Consider the following 12301-nt stretch of genomic DNA (forward strand, 5'->3'; position numbering starts at 1 on the left):
AAATAACTGTCCATATCAATAGAGTGCATATATAATACGTAAAAATGATTGTATATAACATTTCTATTCTTTTATATTTTGGCTTTAAAGCATTCTCATCAACCTCACACAATAGTCTTAAATAGTGCTAGTCAGCCGCCTAGTATTTTACTGTTCAGTACATACTAGTGTAATTTTTTCTTTCCTTCGAACGTCTTTAGGTTTCGTTCGGTTCCTTAACTCCTCTCAACTCATCATTACAACTTTTTTAAATTTTAACACAAAATATAATAAACAATTCAATTTTTTCAAATCTCAAAATAATAATAATATTAAAAAATAATATTTTAACAATATTTTATCATCTCAACTCAACTCAACTCACTTCAGCATCTAAACACAATCTTAAACATTAAAAAATACATCAATTTACTAGTAATTACTTATATAATTATTAAATAAAAAAATAAAATATATAAACAGAGGCAAAACCACGAGATAAGTTAGCATTTTCCGTACGGCATCCCTACGAGCTAAGAACATTCCCAACCGATCATGTAAAACTTCTATTTCTATATAATTTAAAGAAAATAGTCTAAAAGTTGCATCCAATTAATTATCTATTTCATTTCTAATTTACAATTGACTACAGTATTACCGTTACATCTAGCGGTAACTATTCACAATTATTAAATTATTTTTTAATCATTTCTCTCTCATATATCAATCTTCCAAGCACTTATATGTACGGTACTGCACCTTTAACGTTAATTTTCATATGAAATATACTTCATTGTCTACTACTCTCCTCAGCAACGCAACATTAATTTTAATATCATATATATATATATATATTAGAATTGCTACAGGTTGTACAAAAATATCAAATATGTATATACTCTAGTATGAAAGAAAATACCCTCTAATTTAGATTAATTTTATTATATAATATTTTCTTTTTACTTTTTAAATTAATTTATATTTTGATTTAGTTTATAAATTTGGATTAATTTAAAATAGAATATAACTACATGACATTTTATATGAAAAAATATTGCAAATATAAAATAGATATGAGAATAGTTAGAAAAAATATTTTAAATTAATAAAAAAGATTAAAAAGTATAATATTTAAATGATATGAAGAAAAAATAGATAAGTTGATATATGATATATTGTAAAAATTAGTATATAAAATAGAAAAAATAAATTTTGAATATGTATTTTAGAAGATAGGATGAATGATCAATTGAGAGTGTTCTAAGATACTAATTATTCAGTTTTGCTGCACTAAGAGCATTGGCATTGGCATAGCTAAATATTTTTTCATCTTTAAATTTAACAAATATTATCTATATTTACTCCACATTGAATTAGTTAAATTGTTTTCATCCAAACTATAAGTTATAGTAAACTTATTATTCTTTTCAAATATAAAAAGAACTATAGTAAGCCTAAAAATATTTTTTGAGATTATTATATTATAGATATGAAATTTTTATTCATATGAGATTTTACCATCTATATACATATAAGATTATTATATTATAGATTGTTGGAATGTGAAAATAAAAATGAATATGATTTGTTGGAGGTTATTGAAGATTAAAAAAATAAAATAAAAATTAATTAAAAATAATAAAAAATAATAAAATTTTATTATTATAAAGAGTGTGATGATTAATTTAATATAGACTTTAAATTTTAAAAAATTAATTAAAAATAAAAAAATTACATATTAATTAAAATTTAAAAAATATGATGACCAATCTAATATTAATGGTCTAATGCTCGATGAGCTTCTAATTGTCCTTTCCATATCGTTTTCATCGAGCTAAGCTACTTCGATCTCGACTGACATCATCGACAAATATGACGTGTTTGTCCATGGTCAAAAGAAGCTAGCTAGCTCACCAACCTTAACAACCTTTGTTTCCAGGTGTTTGTCCGTTATTCCACTAGCTAATTCAGTCTTTATTACATGGTTAAATGCTAATTCAGTCCGTTATTAATCTCACCCAATATAAATTATAAGGTCTTGTTTATTTTAACAATTCATTTTAATTTATCTTATTTAATTATTATAATTTTTTTAAATTCTTATATAAAATAAAATAAATAATTTAATTTTCTCAAATCTTAAAACAAGAACAATATTAAAAATATATATTCTAATAATATTTTATTCAATTTTTAACTTTAATTTTAATTGATCTCATTTATAAAAACAAACGAGACCTAACTCCTCTTTCAAAAAAGACTACCTCAAATTCAAGCAAATATTTCAATAGTGTGAGTAATAGAGTGAGTACGTGAAGTGATTTTATATAATTTATGAATAATACTACCATGCCTCTTTATTTTCGATCGCTTATATTTTTAATTTTTTAATTTTTTTCTTGATAATTAAGGAAATGATTATTAGTGTATTGATATTTTTTTATTTTTTAAAAATATTTAAAAAATATTAAAAAAATTATAATTTACATTAGGCGGCACAAAGAGCGAACAAAAGAGACGGCATAGTAGCACCGCTTATAATTTATTGTTAATTTAATACTATTTTGTTTGAAATATTTAAATTGACAGCAATAAATAATGTAGAATTTACTTTATGCATTACTCCCTTTCTCATTTTAGACATTTAAATTCAAGCAAAAACTTGAGAGGACATTGGATACCAGTTTATTATTGACAAATCACAAAAAGAAAAAAAAATTGATAATTTTCAGTATACCAAAATTAAATATTTTTAATTACTAATATCGTACCACGTTGCATATTTATTTGTGAATTTTATCGATGATTTTATCTTAATGAGATGATAAATTACAAGCGATATTTCAAATTGAAAGGTAATAAAAGTCATCCCTTTTCTTTTGGTTGACGTGGCCACCAGTTATTGGTATCCTATGGGACACACCACAAGCTTTCCCTACAAAAAGGTCCACTCAACCATATATATATATATATATATATATATATATATTTAGAGATATGCCATCGAAACTAAAAAAAATTTAGGTCAAATGATTTGGATACAGAAATTATCTTGTTTTATTTTATTTTATTATTATAATTTTTTAAAATTTATATATAAAATATAATAAATAATGTTATTTTTAAATTATAAAATAATAATAATATTTTATTTAATTTATTTAAAATTAATTAATTTTATTTTATTATATAGAATAAAAAGAATTTTAGAGAAGAAAAAGGACAGTACCGAAATTGAGAAAGACAAATTGAGCCTCACAGTCCAGGCTGTATGTATGGCTTCGGTCAGGGTAGTCAAAAAGCTCAAAGACCCAAGAGAGAGAGTGATCCATAAATATTCCTTCTTTTTTTCTAGTACACAAATCTTTGAATCTGAGCTGTGGAAGTCCAACTGAAAACTCACTCCCAAAATCCTCACTCTAAAAACACACACACACACACATAAAATAAGATTTTTTTTTTTGTTACTGTTTCTCTGTGCTTTTCCTTTTTCGAGTGTTTGCTTGTTGCTGTTGTGTGTGTATGGATCATAGAGGGGTCGATTTTAATTAATTTATTTAACGACTGTGCCACAGTTTGTGGGCAACTCCAAATCATTGCTCTCCCTCACTTTTGTCTCCAAAAAGCTTCGCCCTCTTCAATTAGCGTATGCACATTCTGTAATCAATCCAGCACTCCCTTTTTTATCCCATTAGGGTTTCGGCGTGTTTCTGTGTGTGTGATTCGTTGATTGGGGAGGTTGTGTTTGGATGCAGAGAAAGTTGCGGGAAATGTGGTGAGAGGATGAGTCGATGAGAGAGTGGGATGGGGTGTGTGTTTGGGAGAGAAGTATCGGCGAAGCTGAGTGAGGCACAGAAGGAGAGGAAGCAGGAAAAGGTTAGGGCTGAGAGAGCTGAGGTTGGGGAGGCTCACAACGGCGGGAATCGGAAGGAGAATGAGGAGGGGGAGGAGGAGGAGGAGAGGAGTGCGCGGCCTCGGAGAAGGTCTTCGAGGCCGAGGCCGAATCCGCGGTTGAGTAATCCGCCGAAGCACGTGTATGGAGAACAGGTGGCCGCCGGCTGGCCCTCTTGGCTCTCCGCGGTCGCCGGCGAAGCCATCAATGGCTGGACGCCCCGGCGAGCCGACACCTTTGAGAAGCTCGATAAGGTAATCCTTTTGATTTCAACTGCTCAAGTTCCAGTTTTAGTATTTGTGCGACTTTCTTTATTTTGATGAAAGTTGAAGTAGTTTTATTTATGTTTGGTATTTGAGAAAAATGTGGGGGGAAAGATAAGGAAACAAAATTATTAACTGGAATAAATTTAATGCCAATATAATCAATTTGGCTACCTTTTTATTCTCTTCAAGCAATAAGGTTATGGATGTCTCAGTCTTTTAATTCATACTTCTATCCATCGTGATTAGATTGGGCAAGGTACATACAGTAATGTCTACAAAGCCAGGGATGCTTTGACGGGAAAGATTGTTGCATTGAAGAAGGTTCGATTTGACAATTTGGAGCCTGAGAGCGTAAAGTTCATGGCCAGAGAGATTCTCATCCTGCGCCGTTTAGATCATCCCAATGTTGTAAAATTGGAAGGTCTGGTGACTTCGAGGATGTCCTGTAGTTTATACCTTGTATTTGAATATATGGAGCATGATTTGGCTGGCCTTGCTGCAAGCCCTGTAATCAAGTTCACAGAATCTCAGGTATTGGCAGTCTTATTTTCCACTTTTTTATTAGTTTAGTTGAAGAGAGATATATGCCTTGGGTAACTTTTAGTCTATGGGCCAGTAATCCTGAAGAGGCCCTGTTGTTTCTTATCTCGTATCTCGTATATATTATGGACGTGGCAGGTCAAATGTTATATGCACCAATTATTATCTGGGCTTGAACACTGTCACAACCGTAATGTGCTGCATCGTGATATAAAGGGGTCAAATCTTTTACTTGACAATGAAGGAGTTCTTAAGATTGCTGATTTTGGATTGGCTTCGTTCTTCGATCCTAATCACAAGCAGCCTATGACCAGTAGGGTGGTTACTTTATGGTATCGTCCTCCGGAACTTCTTCTCGGTGCTACTGATTATGGTGTAGGTGTGGACCTCTGGAGTGCTGGTTGCATTTTAGCTGAGTTGTTGGCAGGGAAGCCTATCATGCCTGGTCGCACAGAGGTATCTACTCTGTGTTTGAATGCGTTCTATAAATTAATTTATTGCTTTCTTCAATATATTTATGATGCTCTTTATGGGCTAATTGATATTTTGAGGTACTGGAGATCTATTGCATTCTGTGTTACTTGAAGTTGTTGTGTACCCAACACTTCTGTTGCCGCCATTGCTGATGAATTTTATCTTTTACGTTAATTAGGTGGAGCAGCTTCATAAGATATTTAAGCTCTGTGGTTCTCCATCTGAAGAGTATTGGAAAAAGTCAAAGTTGCCACATGCAACCATATTTAAGCCCCAACAATCATACAAGCGATGCATCACAGAGACTTTCAAAGATTTTCCACCATCATCGTTGCCACTAATCGAGACCCTCCTTGCAATTGACCCAGCTGAACGTCAGACGGCCACTGCTGCATTGAGGAGTGAAGTGAGATTTTTTATTCAACTACTATATTTAATCTTCTTAATTTGCCTCTTTGTATGGCTGGTTTGATTAAGAATATCTGGGTGAAGCATCCAATTTTCTTCATTGTTAAGTTTCTTTAGACATCTTTTTTAAGGTTAGCCATCTTCTGTCTAGGTTTGTTTCAATTGTTAACTTTGTATTGATAGCTAAGAGCTCTGCACTCCCTATATTGTTTATAAGGAGAACCGAGATATACTATGAATTACAAAACAGTTCCAATGAAGACTGATAAACTTTGGTATTGGATAGACGAAAGCAAGGTTCTGTAAACTATTTTGGCTAATTGAATGCAATCTAATTTCCATGACATCAAGATTTGATTTGTATTGTTTACTCTGGTCTTAAGCGATCTGGATGTATTTAGTCTTTGACTTTTCTAGACAGGAGCTTTGTTACTACTGCTGGAGCCTGGAGATATGAGTGCCTTTTTCTCTCTCATTTTAAACACAATTTTTTTTTCATCAAGCAGTGTTTAAAAGACTCCATTTTCACTTAGGTTATGGATCAATGGCTGGATGCAAATGAGCAGACCCAAGGCTAGCCAAGAATTTGATAGTTATCTATAAAAAGAGAATAAAAGGGATTAGTTCAAGCTTGTATTGAGCTTTAAATTTGTAGTGTGACTAGTGTCCATGCTTGGTTTCATGTAGATTTCTTTAAGCTTATGCTTTTACACATGCCTAAATGGCATATTCATTAGCTGAAACCATATATATATATATATATATATATTTTTTTTTTAATTTTATAGAAGAGTATTTGATGTGTACATGTGATTTTACTTTTTTTTTTTGGGCAGTTCTTCACATCTAAACCTTTTGCATGCGAGCCATCTAGCCTTCCCAAATATCCTCCAAGCAAGGAGATGGATGCTAAGCTACGGGACGAGGAAGCTAGAAGGTAGATTGCTGCAATTAATTTTGATATCTTTTTGTTCATCTAATCGAGTTTGGTAGTGGTTGAATTTAGTGCATGGCTTTTTAGGCTTGTATAATGTTGCGAGGGTTCTTTATAAAGCTCTATCTAACAATCTGAAATATAGCTCAGATCAGGTTCCATTAAACTCGACTTGTGTTTGATTATTCCTTCCTTTTACCTTAAAAAAGACAATCTGAAAAATTGTCAATTAATTTGTGTAGGGAATTTGACAAAGTAAATTTTTTAACAATTTCCATATATTACTCAAATCCGGTGCTTCTTGATTACCTATTAAAACAAAAAAATTACTCAAATCCGGTGCCTCATAATATGTCTGCAGCACTATTGCACTTTTGTCATAGGGACTTTTTCATCTGATGAACTATTTTCTTTTTGCTCTTTTACTATTTTCTTTTTGTCATAGTCCAGTTTGTTAGGCATTTCTTATATGAGTTAATTTCTAGATCATTTGAAAATTCTTTTTCTTCATCTTCATCTTCATCCTGCTCTTCTTTGCAAAGACAAGCGTTTCTGTTATTGTCTAAATATCTTATTAATGGCTTATTTTATTTTTCTTCCACCCCCCCCCAAAAAAAAAAAAAGCAAAAAAAAGAGTAAAGGACTCTCCAATTCTAACCTTAAATGAGCTTCATGACCATGGTCCATAGATTGAGAACTGCTGGGAAAGCTAACGCTGATGGTGTGAAAAGATCTCGCCAACGTGATCGAGCTGTAAGGGCAATTCCTGCACCAGAAGCAAATGCTGAGCTTCAAGCCAATCTTGATGTATGTCAGATAAGTTGCTCCTTTCAGGAAAAAAAAAAATTTCTAGCTTATGTTTTGCATCAAGTTAACAGCACAAAGTTGCCGAGGCTCCGGTCATTTGGACAGACAGGATAATTTTTTGTCAATAACTTTCTGTGAAATTTAATGGATTAAGTTGTTTGGACGAGAAAGTGTTACCTTGAAAGGCTAGGAACATTCAAACTCTTCCATTATTGGCTGATTAGGTAGATCCATGTGAGTGGAGATGCCTGTGGATCTCCATGGTATAATTCTATCTATAATTCTGATGTCTTACTTTTCTCTCCCTCTGCTTTCGCAGGGAAAGCACTTTCAAGCATGCAAATTCCCTAGAAACAAAAGAGCCTGTTTGCTAGTAAATGGTTAACCGGCGCCAATTTGTGAATAATGCCATACAATTACCTTAGCATAAGAGAAATAAAAAGGAACAACTGACTTTTGTATCATGAGGAATAAGTTGGTGCGCCAAGCTGTGTTGTTGTTTGAAGTATTGATGGAAGGAATGTGTGGAATTGTTGAGAAATGACATAGATAATGCTTGAAACCTTGGGAAACTCATATATGTCTTAGGCTTGACACGCATGGACTTATGTAGCAATTGACTAGTATGAACTACTAATAATGGATAGCAGGTCATACCTTTTTGCTGGGGCCAAGATATAGTGAACTAACATTCTAGTATCTGAGTCAAGCGATTAATTATCTAATTATAGAGAGCACTGTATGCTAAGTTATAGGATATAGATTAGAACACCTTTGCTTTTTCTTTGCTGATTTGAGACTTTCATAAATGGTGCCGTCTCTCTCCCTCTCCTCACAATGCAGAATCCATAAGTTATAAATGCTTCACATTCCTGCAGATTTTAGTCCTCTTCAGGCTCGTACTGTATCTCTTAAAACAAAGCCAGTGGAGTCTATTTCCAATTGATTAGTTATGATAACTGTATTTTTAATTTTTTATGCTACTTATAATTCCAGAGGAGGCGGCTAATAACACATGCAAATGCGAAGAGCAAGAGTGAGAAGTTTCCTCCTCCACACCAAGATGGAACGCTTGGCTATCCTTTGGGTTCTGCACATCATATGGATCCAGGTTTTGATCCTCCTGAGGTTCCATTCAGTTCTACACACTTCTCATATTCAAAACCATCTATCCAAACTTGGTCTGGGCCATTGGTGGAATCTGCTGCTGGTGGTGCTCCAAGGAGAAAGAAACATACATCTGGTGATGCACAGTCAAAATCATCAAAGAAAAGATAAAAAGGGTTCTGCTCGGATCAAAGAGAAACAGTCATGTCATATAATCTTAATTCATGAGGCTGCAAATGCTGCTCACTCTCAGTCTTCGTATATTCGAGCCGGGAAAGCCAATTAAATTAAAAAGAGAGGTATTACACATCTTGTAATTCAGTTTTCACATTTCTTGTTCTATTTTTGTATTGCGAGTCTTCTCAATATTGTATATTTTTTTTTAATATTATTTCTCTCGAGTTGAAATACTCTATTAGGTCAGTCGAACTATTGAAATTATAATAAACCCTACCTAGTGGTGTTTGATTTCTGTATATCTTGGTTTCTTCTTAGTGAAGTACTTTCATATAGTTATATTATCTTGCTTTCGGGCTGTTCATATAACGAATATTTTAGTCAATCCTTATTCCCAGTGTTGGGGTCTATTGATAGAAGTGAGCTTGGACTCGAGTGTTCAAATGTTTGCCCACCCATGATTTAAGAGATTGCACTATTCTAGAACTCCTATTTATCGTACACTGTATGCTCTTGCTCAGACAAGCCCCCCCCCCCCCAAAAAAAAAAAAAAAGAAAGAAAAAAAATGGTTTCCAAGCGGCACAGCTTGTGGATTTAGAGGTAAGAAAGAAAAGAATGGCAGTTTATAATCCACCAATGTCTCCAAAATAAAGAACAATTAAACAAAATAAGTCATGGGTGTCCATACGTATGCTGAACCCGTTCATGCGATTTTCGGGGGGCGGGGGGGAGAGCGTTCGGTGACGACTACCAATCTACCCCATTGAATAATGCTGATATATGAACATTGTCAAATATTCCGAGTACTTAATTACCCATGACAAAATCTTCTCTAATGCTTGCTTCACCAGCACGAAATCAATCTCTAAATCCAATCATCCACTTAATAATAATGCATTTGGTAATTGAGTGTTTTCCTCGAACATTGCACGCAGACAATTGCCTAAAAGCAAATTAAAGCACTCAATTGGCCCATTCCACTTCCAATTCTAAAAGCAATACTCCCATTCCTAACCCTCTTTTACTGTTAAAAATAACAACAACAGTATATAAATACCATCTTTTTCCTTTTCTTTGCCTCTTTTTTACCTTATAATTCTTCTGTTCCTGACTTCTTTTCTGTATGAAAGAAGTAGAGTGTTACGAGAACAGATACGTGAAGCTCAATGAATTAGAGATCCTCAAAAGGACCTAAACTGCTACCAGTTATTCATGCTGCAGCCATTGTTCTAGAGCAACAAACTTTCTAAATGGCAACAGAGAATCGAGCTCTACTTAGCATTCAAAGATGTGGCTGTTCAAGAGTCTTCCCACGAGTTTTCACATGAATGCGTGCATGCAAGTACTCCTCTAGAAATATTAGTGGCCATGTATCTGTTGATCTCCTAATTCTTGCATATCTATTTTATACTTGTCAAAGAAAGGTAGGTGGAAGAGGAACAGCTGCTGGGTTTGACAGGCAGGTTAATGTGAAGCTAACAACAACTTCCTATAATTGCTTTACGTCTCACGTTACATATTTCTGGCTGTCGCAAAATCTATATATACATGTATATGTAGCATATCGAAAACGTACATTAATCTGAGAGCGAGCCTCTTTCTATATATACGTGTACAAAGGCCGAACTGCATCTTCACAACCCCAACTAACTCCCTATCTTCTATTCTTTGTTTCTTGCTTTCCCACTGATTGCTTGCTAGCTATCTCCAACCTTAACACACACACCCGAGCAAACTTTATCTCTTTACTCTCATAACTTGGTTTTGCTGCAAGTTTCTACGGTGACAGTAGCAGTACTGCGCCTGAATGAGACCACCGCGTCCTGGTGGGCCTCCGCCTGGCTGGGCTCCTCCTGGACCTGGACCTGGACCTCCCGGCCCACCGGCTCCATGGCCTGGACCACCGGGCTTTTCTGGTGGCTTGTTCAGTGGATTATGCAGCACCATATCTTCTTGGTATGTGACAATTCTATTATTCCATATTATAATTCCTTCACCATCAAGAGTGCATATGTGTTGGGGGGACATAAATAGGGCCGACTTTTTATAAGTTTTGATCAGTTTTAGCTTTTCTCCAAGTTGGCTGAACCGTGGATTGCTTTATATCACTCTTATTATGCTTTCCCATCTTAAAGGAAATTATGAACATATGTTTTTTTAGAGAGAGAGAGAGAGAAAAAAAGTGAACTCGAGTTTTCATCCAAAAAAGTGAAGTTTCAACCCTTTTTTTTTTTTTTTCTTCTTGGGTGGCTCTACAACCACTGGTGAGAGGTTCTGCCAGTACATTTCATCTATATTTTTCATGCATTTTTTTAACATTTTATTTAAAAAAAATATATATAATATTATTAAAAAATATCAATTAGTAAAAAAAAGAGTGCTGCACGGCTCATTGTTACCATTAGTTGCTTTTGCATTTTTTTTTTATTTTTCTATTCACATTTTGTTAATATATTTAAATATTTTTAAAAATAAAAAAATATATCAATACACTTAAAATTAATTTTTTAATTATTAAATAAAAATAAAAAATAAAATAAATTTTTTTTTCGGAGGAGGCAAGTAGAGTGGTAAGAATTGGTGGGTAAAACAACATTTTCCAAAAGAAAATTCTAGAGAAGCCCAACGGGAAAGAGTAGCATTGTTTTCTTTTAAAAAATGTTTAATTTAAGAACTAACAAGTGATTACTTTTGTTCGGCAGCTTCTACTGGATATGTTGCTGCTGGTTGCTCCAAGACTGCATTGGTGGTCCACCTGAGCCTCCTGCTAGCCCACCACCCCCACCTCCTCCTGTGCCTTCTTGGACACCTCCCCCACCTGGACCACCACCACCACCTCCTCCTGGGCCTGCTTGGACACCTCCCCCACCTGGACCACCACCTCCTCCTCCTCCTGGGCCACCTGGACCACCACCGCCTCCTGGCCCTTTGTGGGCACCTCCTCCTGGGCCTCCTCCTTTACCCCTAAGTAGCCCTCCGCCTCTTGACCCATTTTTTGACCCGTTTCCTCCACCTGGCCCTCCCGGACCTCCTGGAGGGCCACCTGGACCGCCGCCGCCACCTTAATGTTGTAATTTCACATATTATTGAGAGTATCCATCTTTTTCCATTCCAGACATCTATGACGATTTCGAGCAAAGAAATCTATTGCGTTTGTTCAAATAAGTCATTTCCCACCAAAGTTTCTGCTAGATCTGTTCTTTGTATCTGATCCGTAGTTGATATCTTCCGAATCCTCTTTTTGCATCGAACTCACAAATAATAACACCACAATATATAACTAAGTATTGTTGAAAGCTTCTTCTTTGCCATGTCGTTGCAAACTTTACTTAAAATTGTTAGAAACTGTGTAATAAATGACCGATCCAACAATATATCCATGCACTGAACATACAAAGACATACATCACGATCAGTTACATTAAAAGATGTCCGTCCTTCACATGATCAGCTGCAAATCAAGTTTTTTAATTCTCTCACAGGCGAGAGGAGAGTCGACTATTTGCTTTCGTAGATAAGATGAATTGAGATTAAAGTAAAAAGTTGAATAAAATATTATTAGAATATATTTTTTTAATATTATTTTTATTTTGAGATTTAGAAAAATTAAATTATTTATTTTATTTTATATATGAATTTGAATAAATTGTAATAATTAAATAAAATAAATTGAAAGTACTGGTGAAAACAAACGAAGCGTAAAAGACCATACACGGG

The 12301-nt window shown here is 34.2% G+C and overlaps 2 protein-coding genes across 2 annotated transcripts; both read left to right on the forward strand.

Annotated features, from left to right (window-relative positions):
- The first annotated feature begins 3310 nt into the window (after positions 1-3310).
- LOC108995060 (probable serine/threonine-protein kinase At1g54610) lies at positions 3311-9028 on the forward strand. The gene is made up of 7 exons (XM_018970551.2): positions 3311-4125; positions 4384-4668; positions 4816-5133; positions 5330-5557; positions 6396-6496; positions 7183-7300; positions 8297-9028. Exons 1-7 carry the CDS (start codon positions 3784-3786, stop codon positions 8576-8578), a joined length of 1674 nt encoding a protein of 557 aa, XP_018826096.1. The 5' UTR covers positions 3311-3783; the 3' UTR covers positions 8579-9028.
- A 1128-nt stretch (positions 9029-10156) lies between these two features.
- Positions 10157-11931, forward strand: LOC108995028 (basic proline-rich protein-like). The gene is made up of 2 exons (XM_018970483.2): positions 10157-10541; positions 11288-11931. Exons 1-2 carry the CDS (start codon positions 10393-10395, stop codon positions 11649-11651), a joined length of 513 nt encoding a protein of 170 aa, XP_018826028.1. The 5' UTR covers positions 10157-10392; the 3' UTR covers positions 11652-11931.
- Positions 11932-12301: the final 370 nt, after the last annotated feature.

The sequence above is a fragment of the Juglans regia genome, chromosome 7 (genome assembly GCF_001411555.2).
Source record: "Juglans regia cultivar Chandler chromosome 7, Walnut 2.0, whole genome shotgun sequence".
NCBI classification, from domain to species: domain Eukaryota; kingdom Viridiplantae; phylum Streptophyta; class Magnoliopsida; order Fagales; family Juglandaceae; genus Juglans; species Juglans regia.